The sequence below is a fragment of the Alexandromys fortis genome, unplaced genomic scaffold, assembly GCF_014885135.2.
Source record: "Alexandromys fortis isolate MF-2015 unplaced genomic scaffold, M_Fortis_MF-2015_v1.1 scaffold_18, whole genome shotgun sequence".
NCBI lineage: Eukaryota > Metazoa > Chordata > Mammalia > Rodentia > Cricetidae > Alexandromys > Alexandromys fortis.
This window is the reverse complement of record NW_026067897.1, coordinates 3627744-3642026: the sequence shown is the minus strand read 5'-3', so window position 1 is coordinate 3642026 and position 14283 is coordinate 3627744. Positions and strand designations below refer to the sequence as shown.

At 43.1% G+C, this 14283-nt stretch overlaps 1 protein-coding gene across 9 annotated transcripts in view; it reads left to right on the top strand.

Moving 5' to 3' along the window:
* Window positions 1-14283, top strand: part of Runx1t1 (RUNX1 partner transcriptional co-repressor 1) — a 159427-nt gene that overhangs the window by 33329 nt on the left and 111815 nt on the right. Inside the window, exon 1 of one of the 9 annotated variants that reach the window (XM_050166455.1) lies at window positions 9742-9916. The exons of 7 other annotated variants lie outside the window; for them this stretch is intronic. In XM_050166455.1, coding sequence (XP_050022412.1) covers window positions 9910-9916 — 7 coding nt within the window. In that variant the 5' untranslated portion in view covers window positions 9742-9909. Of the gene's footprint in view, window positions 1-9741; window positions 9917-14283 lie in introns of those variants that run through there. One more of the 9 variants, XM_050166445.1, reaches the window with a different exon arrangement.

Sequence of the window (14283 nt, the reverse complement as noted above, 5' to 3'; positions counted from 1 at the left end):
TATTAATGACAATTATCAAAGCTTGAAACAATTGTATGAGTTACTATTAGAAGAAATGCTTCATCTGTGAACTAAGGCTATCAGAAACCGTTTTTACTAGCATTGGTTGAATTTGAAGAGTCGTCTTGCAGTTCAGCGCTCATTAACACAATGGAGTAATGCTTTTTCTTTAACTGACTTTGGTGAAGACACTGCTGTGCTTGCTACCTGAGTGTGTTGTATCTGAATCTCTACTAAAGCTCTGTGATTTGGGTCATTTCTCTTTCCCCTGTGCTGGGTGATGTCTGGGGGTGCCAGGAGAGGTCCTAACCTGTAAGTTCACATTCATGCATGGATGGGATCTTTTTGTAGGCAGCAGGAATTGTTTCTGGGTCAGATTATGGAAGGGGTGGAGAGAGGAAATGCTGGAGAGTGAAAGGGGGGGTTTCTACCCATGCTCCAAGCAGTGCTTGGGGAAGTTGATCTGTGGAGCCAAGGCTGCATGGTCAGCTCTTACCCAGCAGCCCCGCTTCCTTGTTTAATTACCTGAAGAGCAAAACAGTCAGCCTGGCAGTGTGGGAAAGCCCAGCATCTCCTGCAGCCTCCTGGCCCTCTGACATCCTGCAAGGCCTGCCCTGTCTGTCCCAACCTCAGTCTGGTTCAGGCAGTGTGTGTAAGAGGGTTTGGCTGTGAATCTGAGATTCCTGCCAGGGCTGAGTCCCCTGCTCATTGCTTCTGGTCTATACTGACAGATAGGCTTGGCTTCCGTCTTTCTGCAAAGGATTTAAACATGTGGCTCTTTCCTTTCCTACTTCTGGCCTTGCTGTGGCTCAATCCCTCTCACTCACTCCACCACATGTTAGCCAGCAGAAGACGGAGACCTCAGTTTTCAAACCTGTGTGATGGCATCCCTGTGTGTTGCTACCGTGTGGTCAGACTCACGAATCCATAATTCCTTGTGAAACTAACAGTTCCAAGATGATTAATCATATGTGAATATTGAATATCTCATTTGAAACGAAAAGTAATAGAATTTTTGACATTTGGGTCTTTCTCTGTTTCCTTGGAATTTGAATATTAGTGTTGACACTCACAGTGAGAAGTGGCACACACCCTTGGAAGAAGCTGGAGGTGGTGAGAAATAATATTGGTTAGCAGTATGTCTAACCTTGGGGAATCACACATTGAAAACAGACTAAGAAGTGCTTGGAGATGGAGCCCTTTGAAAGGTCTCTGGGATATAACAAGACCTTACCTTTCCCCAGAGGAAGTCTGGCAGCTTCCTTATCTATAGTGTGGACCTGCTGAAGTGTCCTCCCTTTGTGTGGGGAGCAAGGGTGGTTGTACTTTTTCCTTCAGAATCAGAGGAAAGTGTGACTACATGTGTTGCGGTAATTTGGATTTTTCCAACTACTTCATGACGACTCTGCCGTGCAGTGTGAAGGACATTCAGCCTTTAGAGGCACACGTTATCCAACATAAATACAAATAAGAATTGTGGGTGTGTAAAAAGAGCAGTTTGTTCTTCTGAAGACGGCACAAACACAGCTCAGCTCCGAGCAATAGGTTCTGTGCACCCCTTTTGTGCACCCAGTTGGACTTTGTAGGAAAGTATTTGGTGGGAATTATTTTTGAAACTTTTTATTTCTATTACCTTTGTGGATATAATGTCTGTGTTTGAGTATTTGTGCACTGTGCCAGGGGAAAGTGTATAATCATTTAAATGGCTGGATTAGCCTGGTGTCCCTGGCGACAGACCTGGCCAGGTGGTCTGTTACCCAACAGGCATTAAGTCACTCTGCCTGGAGTTCTCTATGGGTAGGCTCCTTCCTGTTTATTTATGTAGCAGGCTGCTGCGTCTCCTTCAGTGTATTTCTCCTTTCAACACCAGCATGCACACGGGGTAAAAACCATAAAAATATATTTGTAGCCACTCATTGTTTACAGACAGACAGACTCTCCTGTGCATCCCCACCCAGCAGCTCTAGCGTTCATGGCTGGCTGGTTATCTTGCAGTCCCAGTTTTCTGGGATGCAGGGGATGCTAGCCCTGGGTGCAGTGTGGCAGGAGAGGACTTGGGGAGACAAATAGTTGGAGCTCTGGCTTTCAGGTGAGTTTGCCCTGTCTACTTGGAGGAAACCCGACAGAAAAGGTGATGTGGAAGAGAGGAGACTGGGCAGCCAAGAGCAGGTGAACAACTGTGTTAGGAACTTGCCCTTATATCAGTTTACAAACAGGAATGCAAAAGGGACATTTTCACATAAAAAGTGTTTTTGTTTTTGTTTTCTGAGACATATAATTAAGGGTAATTTTATTAAGCGGAAGTAAGTGTTGAAGTTGCTAAGTGAACGGAGCTGAGGTTGGAAGATTTGAAGCACTCTACTTACTGTATTATCTATATTTAAGACTATCCAGCAACGAATTCTATTCTGCCTGGCCGTGCGTGGGGGAGAGCTATGAATGATGGACGTCTCTGGGGTCATTATAAAATATAAATTTTAAAATTCACCTGGTACTCTAGCAGACTTGCTATGCTGGGAATTATTCGGGCAAATAAAACTCATTTTGGAGTGAAATTTGGTAATAGAACTCTTTATAGCTAAAAGGTTTTTTTTTTTGTTTGTTTTAGTAAGTTTGAATCTATGTAGAAATGTTACAAATTAGTGTATGTGCATAGAGTTTAAGAATTTGCAATGTGGAGAAATACAGGTGGGCGTTTGCTAGAGATAAAAAGCACTGAGGGAAAAATATGACCAGAGGGTGGAAAAAAAAAAAAAAAATCTGGGATCCTTGTATTGCTGTGTCTTTGCTCCCCCTGGTGGATTTTGTTGGAAGTGTTTACATCTGTGTTAATGAAAAGAATTAGCCGCTAGGCAGTTCCTCTAACCATAATAAGAAGAATCTTTTTGTTGATTTTTAAAATATTCCTGTGTTTATGCTTTTTTGTTCTGTTTTTTAATTGCATTGAAAGCAATATGTATTATGTAGAATCTACTTGGTTCAAAGTATAATATATGCCCATTTTAGAGGGTTTGGAGAATGATCATCCTGTGAAATCGCACTGCCAGAACCATGGCCACATGTGATCATTTCTAAATATTTATTATGTTTGCGCTTTGGGGGGATGTGGTCTTATACTCAGAAACCACAGTTGGCCTGGAACTTGCTGTGCAGATCAGGCAGGCTTCGACTAGCTGCACCTCTCTGCGCCTCTGCTGTCGTGTTGGTCCTTACGACCAGGATGCTACCGGAAGAAAACCTGTTTTGTTTTTAGTTATTATAAAATATGTGGAATATCTTCTATTCGGCGCAAGAATGATGATGGGCACCATGCTGGTCATAATTATTTTTGCATTAATGCGTTGCAGCTCAAAAGGGTGGTGTGTCAGTGTTTAGCAAGAGCATCCTGTCCACGATACAAGGGTAATGGAGATCAAAGGTGCCTTATGAATTCATGGGGTTGTTCGTGGTTGGTAAAGTCTGTTGTTTGCTGGCCCTATGCAGATCGCTTTCTCTGGAAATCTTAAGGATTCAGTTCGGCTTTCATCCTCTTATTGTTTTCCTTAGGTCATTATGATTTTTTTTTAATCCTTTAGATTCTGACAGTACTGCAACAGAAGGTGAAGTCTGGAAAACAGTGTCTCCATATGCAAGGGATTTGGAGACCTTTTCATTGTCTTTAAAATTGTCATTCATAGCCCTCATTAGCATTTATTGTTGCAAGCCTACAGGCAGAGAATGTGAACTTGGTATGTCATGAATAGCCCCACAGAGCTCTGGAGCACTCTGATTCTGCCTGCAGTGTGGTGTGGGCTGGGCTTTGAGGGAAAGCTGTCCAGATGGCTGCCTGCACACGGCAGAGCTGCGGGTTTTTGTCTCTGGTGCTGAGAGGAGGGAAAGGTCATTGGAGCATACGCCATCACCCTTGCATTTTAACAGAACTAACTAGCCATTAGTCAAGATGGGAAGGTGGTGACACCAAGACAAAGGTTTTCCGTATAGTGTTAGAGGCCTTGCCATGGGGACAGGGCAGAGTAGCTAGGTACCTTCTATTTTATCCCCGTGGGTTTGAGGTTAGAAAATGGGATGGAAATGGTAACTTATCCGTAGGTTTGTGTGCAAATAGATATCTCAAAGATCTCGCTTTCGAATCAGAGAGTGATGGTTTTATTTGAACTCTCATTATAGAATTCTTCATTATAGGTTAAACCCAGAGTGTTTTTATTTAAACTCTAAAAAAAAAAAAAAGAATTTAAACCACTTTTTCTGTGGAAAAATCTACTATTTAGAACATTAGTAGGCTTAAGTTTCATTTGCATACAATAATGTTCAACCAAAGTGCATGTTAAAGCAATGTCCAGATTTTAGCGTTTCTTAGATAGTACAAGTCAAAAGCTGTCTACTACCAGAAGTATATAATATATTATGATACTATAAAGACACTGTCACTATTATAAATAAATAATAATTACAAATAACAGGTTCTATTTACTGCTAGCAAGTAATATTTTTAAAACTTTATTTTACACAAATGCACATAAATCTACATATTTATGTACATAATAAGAAACATATTTGCTTCCGTACATGAAGTGTGTATGTGTATTTGAGGGTTTCTTTATTTCTCTCTTTTTCTTTTTGGAGATAGGGTCTTACTATGTTGCTCTGACTAGCCTAGAACTTGCTATGTAGACCAGACTGGTCTTAAAGCTTTCAGAGACGTGACTGTCTCCTGAGTGTTGTTATTAAGGGTAGGCATCACCATGTCTGGCTAGATAACTTTTGTTGACCAAAGCCCCTAAATCATTTACATTTACATAAGCATTTACATTGCTTAAAAAAACTGTAAAAATGCCAGGTGTAGAGGTAGCAGTGGTGGTCGGCGCACGCCTTTAATCCCAGCACTCAGCAGATAGAGGTACATGGATCGCTGTGAGTTCGAGGCCAGCCAGGTCTGCAGACTGAGATCCAGGTCAGCCAGGGCTACCCAGTGAAAACCTGTCTTGAAAAAAACAAACACACATAAACAAACAAAAACCTGTCAAAATGTTTGCATGAGCTGCTTTGTTTTACAAACGTGGTTAATAGTGGGAAAATGTCACAGAGACTGGATTATTAGGAAGACATTACTCTTGCATTAGTATTAGAGAGTGGAAGATGAAGGTGAAGTGTAGGGGTTGTGATATCACCATCTACCTCCCTGCCTCCCACTGGCCTGGAATCATAGGATGTCACAAAGACCACATAACATGTTCTCCGCAGGATGGAGGGGACCTTGTCCATCTCGTTGCACATGGTCCAAGCCTTCCTGCCTCCATAATTTCTGTGTAATCACCTACTGCGACAAGCTTTCTCTCTCCAGCCTGTCTCCTTTCACTTCCTTGCATCCTACTTTGGCCCTCTAGGACAGCCCTCAAGATCCTTTGACCCCAATATGTTTATACACCACCGTCCAGATTCTTTAGGTGGCAGTCACAACACTGCTCCATTGTCAATTAAGCAAAGTTCTCCTGGTCTCTTTCTGGGTGCCAGCTGACAGTTGAGGAAGTGCAAGTGCTTGCCAATCATTCCCCAAAGAAAATACTAGAAATCGTCTGACTGTGTCTATCTCTTTACAGCAGGCATTTACAGAAAAGATGACAGCTCCCCTCTCACCACGATGGAACACCCCGTGAATTTTATGACTTATTTTCTTTCCCACTCATTTCTTCGGGGTTGGCTGTATCTTATGTTACAGCCTAAACCATACGTCATTTGTTTCCTTGCAGACAAAGTATAATTGGATTTATCTTTGTCAGGAGACAATCTATTATGGCCTTTATTTAATACAGTTTCAAATGCCTTTCAGGGGCCGAAACAAATTAACGTACGTTTTTACTGGGTGTTGTATCTATTGAATCGAGTGTCAGAGTGAGGAGAAGTCAGGAAATCCCCCGGAGAGGTCCCTCTCCCTCCACCCAGCGGCTCCCACATTAGGTAGGTTTGCCCTGTCAGTGGGACGCCTTTAGGGGACACTAATAGCTTCCAGCTGGGTGGAAAATCAAAACCTTTGGGGTCTGACAAAACCAGAAGATTTGAATTTGAAAGCAGAGCTAATGCCTCCATTTTATTTTTTACCACTCGCCCATAAAACATTATTTTCCAATATGTCAGCCTCATTTGGTGGCCAGTGGTCTGAGATAGAAAGTGGAACAAGCCAGCTGAGAAATCTGGACATTTGTGAGCCCGCCCTTTCAAGCTGGTGCGCCACTTTGTGGAAGGGTCTCCCCAGAGCATGGGGGTCTCCGTGGCCATTCATCAATGCTCGTTGGCTGATCACTGAGTGCCTTCGCATTCAGTTTATCAAGTCTTGCACATAAAAAGTCAGAATAAACCTTATTCGGCTTGCTGAAAGCCAACCAGAAGTGAAATGCTCCATTTGAACCCGTTTTGCCCTTGTTTTTTTCACGTTGTTAATGCAGCCCTGCTTAAATGAGTGTGCCTTTATTGGGCCGGTTAGAATATCTGAAACTATTAATTCTCTTGTATTGAATAGCTGGTGGCAGGCCAGAGCAGATGGGGTAGGAAAGTATTTGGTTGGGTGTATTGCTTTCAATTAGGATCAATGAGGTTCCAGATCCTTTGAATTAACTCACTTAATACCCACTGTGTGCAGGCACAGTGTAGCACAACAGTCTGCAAGAGGCAGGGAGGGGAGCTGAGAAGGCCCTGGAAAAGCTTCTGCGCAGTTCTCTCTTCAGCAGGGTGGAGGTCTCTCTGCTGCAGATAATGCCCCTGCATGGCTGTTGTCTGGGGCTGAGTCAGATCTGAACAAAGGGAAGACTGGGCTGTTCTGCTGTGGAAGTGGCGTGGTGTGGTGTGGCTCGGATGAGTGATACAAAGTTGCCATCACAAAACCAGTCACGTATTTTTTTCCTCTTCTTTAGTGAGTCCAGTATGTCATTACTGGCTACATTTGCTGATTTTGAAAGTGACAGTTTAGATAACTCTCATTTTAAAACTGCCTTTAATAATAGGCTTTCTATGAAATCAAAAGTTATGTATTAATGGCCATGACTTTTCTGAGAAAGTGCTTAATGGATCATTAATGTATTCTTTGTTGTTTGGAATATATTTTGATTTTCCGAACTACACATGGACGGTGATACAGGACAGTGTTTTGCACTGGAGAAAACTTTTCCAGCACACGCTCGGCTTCTTTGTCTTGGCTCATCTTTCACCTATATAAATACATTCGTCACGCTATCGATTGTCTATTTTTATTATACTGTTTGGAGGTTAGAGATCTTGGCTCCTCGTACTCTTTTTATTAAAGGGTAAGTTATTTCTGTCCAAGTCACTGTATCTATACATATCCAGGTTTCCCAGCTCAGGGAGAGATGCCAAATGGTGCTGCAGCTTTGCCTGTCTCTGGGCTAAAAACGGGGATGGGCTCCTTGGGAAACACGCTGAACCAGCCTCCGCTGCACGTTCAGCCAGGCCCTTTCTGCAATCAGGCTTCTAGGTGAGAATCTCCAGGGATCCAGGTTTTGTTGACGTGGATCAATTTAAAGTGGCAATTACCGTAGTCAGATAACAGCTTAAAAAGCCTTTTTACACATAGAAAAGATACATAATCGCACAGCCTATTGAACTTCAATTTTCTGAGCTGAGCTTTAGAGGCGTGGAGTGTACCGATATTAAGACCTAGTTTTAAAACCAGATATCATCCAGTTTTCTCGAAGTGTATTGCATTTTTGTCATCTGGTTTTCTATTTTAGAAGTGATTCGCCGTGCATGTTGGTGTAGGCTGGGGGTCCCACTGTGAACATGTTTTCTTTCTAACATAGGTATAGCATTATAAAAAAGTGTGGTGTAGCACTGAGTGGCTTTTAAAAAATACTCCTTTAAAAAAAATGAAAATCTTCCGATTTAGGATTCTGGATTCCATAAAGGCCCTGATAATTGATGATCACACTCATGCATACTATAACGCTTTCTGTCACCAGAGTGTTTGCGCTCGGTGCTTCACCGAACTGAAATCCATTACACAGAACCTCATTACAAGTGACATCTAACTAAGATGAACAAAAAGATTGGCCTCATAAATAGAGTGTAGTATACTATTAGTGACAGTGTGGAGTAATCATTATGAATTGTAGTCTTTTTACAAGTAGGCTCTGACAGTGATGGATTTTTGAGGGGTTCACTGGCTAAAGCAGCCCTTCTCGGGTAAAGTGTTCAGGGGCTGTAGAAGTTCTTATCGATCCGTGCTGTTTATCAAAGATGATCTGTTTTTTGTTTGTGCAGAGTGTGGCGTGGGTTTGTGTTCTGAAACACTCTTGGGGCAGTACAATGGGTAGAGGGAGGAATCACTGCCTGTTTTCAGAGGGGGTCTTTTAGAATTGCTTGAAGGCAGCCAGGAGAGGGGGTAAAAACCGAATTGAAAAAAGCTTATAGAAACTGTCAAATAAGCAAAGGGCATGTTGCTCACTGCCAGAACAGCAAGGGTTAAGGGGGCCGATCCTGTCTTCATGGTCACTGAGCTGCCTGGTTGGTCAGTCCTGAGCAGAATTGTTTAGTAGAAAATTCTGTGTCTAGAGGGTTGGATGTGCATTGGAAAGGTAGAGAGCCTGAGGGATCGACCACCATGCAGCCCTGTGGTTAAAACAAACAAACAACACAGACCCAGGGAAGAGTGTTAAATCACACAGAAGAGTTTGGGAAGAGAATGATATCGTCCTGCGTTTTGTGTGTGTTTAAAAACAGGCGTACAAGGCAGGCAGGCAGGCTTATGTTTCTCCTACGAGGCAAGGATGTTTTACAAAGGACTAAAGAGAGACCGCTGAGAAGAAAATAGCCAGCTTTAGATAAAGCATTGTAACAAAGGCTCCTCGTTTTATATATCATGGTGTCCATTAAAGCTTAATAGGCATAGAGCCCATTGAACCAGGCTGGGTATGTGGTATTCATGGTCAGTACAAACATCTAAGGGTGTGAAAAAAAAAAAAAGCAAAAAAAAAAAAATTCAGAAATCAGGAGGGAGGTCTTGATTGTTCAGCTTTTGAAAAGGCTTTATTTTATAGTAAAGATTTTGTTTTTGTCTCCTGTGGATCTCTATGCAAAGCAGAAAGGGTAAACTGGAAATGTTTGGAGCCTATCAACACGGGATCCCAGGGGATTCAAAGTTCCCTAGCACACTAAAAATGGTTGGATTCCGCTTCTAAAAGAGGGGTCTGCTGTACACAGGCCACCAGGAAGCTGATGAGATAATACTCCTGGTACTCTGTGCCCGACGGTGAGCTGGCACAACACACAATCTTTCAAGATGTTGTGAGGTTGTCCGGGGTTTCCAGATCAATAAGAGAGCTTTGTGGTCTGTGCCCTTGTTTGTTTTGAGCCTTACTTCCCGGTAATGTCTGTTAAAATTAGAAGTGGAAGGGAGCCTTGCAGTGGGAGCCTTGGGGGCCAGGTCAACATTGCCTTCTTTTGGCAAGATAAGGGTTAACTTTGAGCTGGGGAGGGGGTGGTGGTGGTGAATGAATTATTCAGCATTTAGCTTATCTTTCTGCATTTCACTTTCTGCTTTTTGGTGCTCTGGACCCCGGAGCAGGAGGTAGAGTGGGGAAGGGGAGGCAGGAGTTGTGATACTTTGCACACACGTCCCTGTCATTGTTCTGCCTGAAGAGACAGGGCTGGGTTCAAGGCCACATGTGCTCCTGTCATCTTCCACATTTCTGCTCCAAGTGCAATCCGGAGTGTCAGCTCTCCATCTGTCTCTGGCTGGCAGGCGCACGCGCCCAGCTCCCTGCCTCGGGCCATGCCGCCCCAGCCCCTCTGATGGCCCTCCTCTCCACCGCCCCGCACATTCCAGAACAGGAGGCATGAGCCCGCATCTCGCCCCCTCTTAACACAGAGTCGCTTTCAGTGTGTTACACGCTGGATTCCAGGATGCCTGGTGAGTGAGCCCTCTTTTCTTGCAAGGGAAGGAAGCTTTACTCTCTAGCATACCTACTGCCTTGCCGCTGCTGCATGGGCTGAAGGCAGGGAAAGACTGTGGGATGCTGGAGGTGTGACTGGGAAGAACATAAAGAAAGCTATTAAAATCTGGTAGGAGTACAGGGTACCGAGCCGTATGCCTTTGAAGCAGAGGGAGAGGATGGCCGCGGATGGTTTTGCCTGAGCCGTTTACATGGGGGTCAGCGTCACTAAGAAGGGCTGTCTCTGTCCTGGGTTTTAGGACTGCCATCTGCACTTTCTATGTCGGGTGTTTGTTTGTGGAGAGAGTTTTTAGATTATGGAAGGTTTCTAGGCGAAGGTCTGTGAAGAGCTGTTTATGTTAAAGAAGATGAAGGAAGCTTTGGCACTAGAAGGGATTTCTTACCCTAAATCATAGTCTTTAGATGTTATCATGTAAATAATTGAAATCTGGTCGTTTGGAAGTATGCTGGATTAGTGACATTCTTGTGTCCCTGGAAATTTAGTGTATGACAATTTCCCCGGAAAATATTATCTTTGGAGACTGGAGTGTTTCTGTGGTTGCTGCCAAGGAAGGCTCTGCCTGTGAAGCCCGCTGAGGAGAAGGGGCTGTCTCTGATGGGCTGCTCTGGAGAACTCTCAACTGTCCTGTGCAGAGTGCAGAGTGGATGAAGGCAGGGCATGCAGGGCTTCCAGCTGGCGGATGTGCAGATTATTTGGGTAGGGCAGGCAGAAGCGCCTGCGCTTGGTCAGAGTCTGCGCACCTCCCAGATGGTGTTTTGAAACATTATCTGCCAGTTTTCTGCAGCCACAGTTGTGTGTGGGCATCACCAGTTGTTGGAGGAATGTTTCCCCTTTAGGATCCCTCTCGGAGTCCATTCTTATCACCACTGATCTGTGTGTGGGAAGGATGGGTCCGTCCAGGATTGCACTTTGCTTGTTGTTTGAGGGACTAGGGATGCACAGAGGCTGAACTATTAGGAAGCTCATTTTACCAGAAGGATAATAGCCGAGGTCTTAGAAAGGTCATTTTAGCTCTTTAAGTTTTCATCTGATTTGTATGTGCCATGCAACTGAAGAGGAAATATACCCCTGGTGTATCATATGGAATCGGTGTGAAAGGACTTGTGTTTTATTTATTTTTTATTCTGCCAGATCATCAGAGCACAGTTTCATGTAAATTTTAGAATTCAAATGTTCTTTCTTTTTATGCTCTTAATAGATGAGTGTTAACATGATGTAGCAGCATCCTCTGGAGTCAGTGGTATTTTGGTAAAATAGAACCAAAGCCACTTGTGTGTGATACTAAGGGATGGGGACTGGTTAGGGCCTCTTCTCCCTGTTCTTCACTTGTTTATTAAAGTAATCTTCAAAGCATTGAACTGTTCTTAAGACTTTGCCCTTGCAAGTTGGCTTTAGCGTTTAGTTGTTAATATCTGACTGGTTCTGTATTGGTGTTCTGAAGTATGGGTGCTCTCTCTCCCCCCTCCTTCCTTCCCTCCCTTCCTCTCCCTTCCCTCCCTCCTTTCCTTTTTCCCTCCCTCCATGTTAGAGAGCCTTGCTCTTGGATGCAGAGTCTATCAAAAGCTGTGACTGTGAGCACATTCCGGGATGACCACACTCGAGCAGATCTGATACTATTTTTGACACCCATCTGTATTATTATTTTTTTAAGTCTAGGATCAGATTGATTACCTCTTAATATGTTTTTAGCATATTTCAGTCCATTCGTGTACATTTATATTCACAGACTTTTTTTTTAGCCACCTTGGGGGTAGCTTTGCATTTTTAATAGAACATTCTGTGTAGAATTTTATTGCCTACACATTTAAATATCAGCTTTCTAATTTATTTGTTAGTAGTAATTCAAGTGTCAGAAGTGGTTCCTCGTCTCAGACTTGCTGTGATAGTCTTCAGATCTAAGATGTCTCTTCTAAAGCTGAGAGTCACTAGAAACAGATGTGCAGACTCTGAGCTTATTCAGGCACACAGCATCCTGGGAGTGGGCAGGTGAAGAAGAAGTTTTAATTTTGGCTTTTGTGGAACTGTTTTGAGAAAAGAACACCCCCTCCTCCTGTTAGCGGTTGATAACTCACTGTTACAGAGTGAGCTATGAAAAGTCAAAGGAGCTCGTGCAGGCTTAGAGAAGTGACCTGTGCTTAAGCTGCTGAACTCACTTAGGAAGAAGTATGACCTCACTGCCCATCACTGTTTTTGCTTTTTTTTTTTTTTTTGGACAAGCTGACCCTTGTGCATAAGAGAAGGAAATGGAAGGAGAGACCTTGGTGCTATATTGTTTCAAGCGAAAGCAGCCCCATGTTTTCTGAAATATTTATGTTTTTATCAGTCTTTGAGCACTATTATCAAACAACATGTGTCGACCTCCAGAGTGCACGCAGGACTGCTTCCTTAAAAGGACAGTCAGTGAGCACAGTCCCCGGAGCCCAGAAATAGTGCTGTTCTTTCAGAAGATGGCGAGCATTAGGTCAGACCACCCTTCCTCAATGGTCCTGCTCTCCAGATGTGCCGGGAATTTTTTTTTTTTAAGTTCAAGTTTCCAAAAGAGGGGGAAAAGGGTTTGTTTTGAAAATCTGGTTTTACTTAAGACATCTCCATCCTGGAGTGCATTTCATAAATTGCCCACATATTTTTCCTAGCAGAGAACTTAACTGGCTGTAATTTTTAACACATGGCCACATCATGTGATATTTTCAAAACACTTACACACAGCTCAGAGAAGGTCCCTGCAGGAACGATCCATCCTCTCACAGCCAGCCCATTTTTTAACAGCGTATCTGCATTTTCCATTTAGGAGAGCTATATATTATTAGCTTACATTTTTGGGTAGTAAAACAGTGCATTGCTGATTGTAAAACACGGACTTTATTATCTGCTGAAAATTGATTTGGCATTTATAGCCACTGTGTACTAGGCTTGTTTTTCTGTTTTTAACATCAAGGCTTGCAACCGATGATTTGTGTGTGTGTGTGTGTGTGTGTGTGTGTGTTTAAAAAAAACTCAAAACAAAATCAGAGGTGAAATTGCCATGAACAGACCACTGTTAGTGTCCCTTGTAACTGGACATTTGGTTACCTATGTACAATTTAATAGATGTTGTGCACCAATGGGAACATTACACTCATTTATCAATGCTGTTTCACCTTGCAAGTCAGTTTGCCATCCTGTTAGGCTGACTCTTGCGTTCCAAATAGGCCTCATGACTGCTATTGAAGGAAAACTATATGAGCCATAATGACCCAATTGTAAATGTAGATTATTCAGATGTTACTTCTTTGGAGCAGAAATTCCAAAGTCTCAACTTTTATTCAAACCCTCTCACCTTATACCTTTCTCTTTTAAATTCTTTTCTGTTAGCATTTCTCAGTATCTGGCCTTTCAGTTCTATATATTTTACATAACTTGAAAGTGTTTAGAGTTTATGTCTCTGTATACAGTCTACTGAAAAATATTTTTGATCTTTTTTCCTTGGCAGGGGGGGGAGGGAGGTTAATTATAATTTCTGTAGGTTTCATAGATACAGAATTGAAGTAGAGGCAACCTAAGGCTATCCTCTGTTGCTTAGAGACTTTCAGGGCAGCCTGGCCACATAGGAGCCTCTTTCAAAAAAAAAAAAAAAAGCAAACAACCCACAAAAAGCCCCAGTTGTTGGTTCATTTTCATTTCCTAAATAGCATTTGCTTAGTGGGCATTATGTCGTCTAGAAATGCCCGCAACTCATCATCTCTGTGCTGATAACTGACGATTACAGAGATGGCGTGGTAATTCTGATACCAAACAGCTTTCTGCTTTGTCGTTAGAGCCAGAAGGTTGATCTTGCAAACATTTGGTTTAGAGAGGCTGAAGCTGAGGCTCACATAGGCAAAGGGGCCTGTCCAGTCATTCATTCCTAGATTTCCCCTAGCCCCCCGTCTTCCATGCTGCTTCTAAATGCTCTTTTACTGGAATCGTGCAAACACGTCACAGCCAGGCTCTCTGTTCTGTCCCTCCCTGCCCCCAGCCCTAAATCATGCTTACTTGTTTTCTTCTCTCCTACTTGAGGACTGTCAAGATCTGTGGGAGAAACTCCCATGACCTCAAACACTCAGCCTGGGCAACACTGCGCCTGTAACTTTATAATAGTTTGGAAAGAAGGAGTTAGATATGGCTCATTGTGAGCATGTTTTTGAGCAAGATCTCATTATTTAGCCCAGGCTGGCCCTAAACTCCCAGAGAGCCACCTCTCTCTGCCTCCCAAGTGCTGGTTTGAAAAGCATGTGCCACCAAACCTGGAGGAAATATGACGTGACAACCAGAAAAGGAGGGGGCGTTTGCACGTAGCTCAGAATA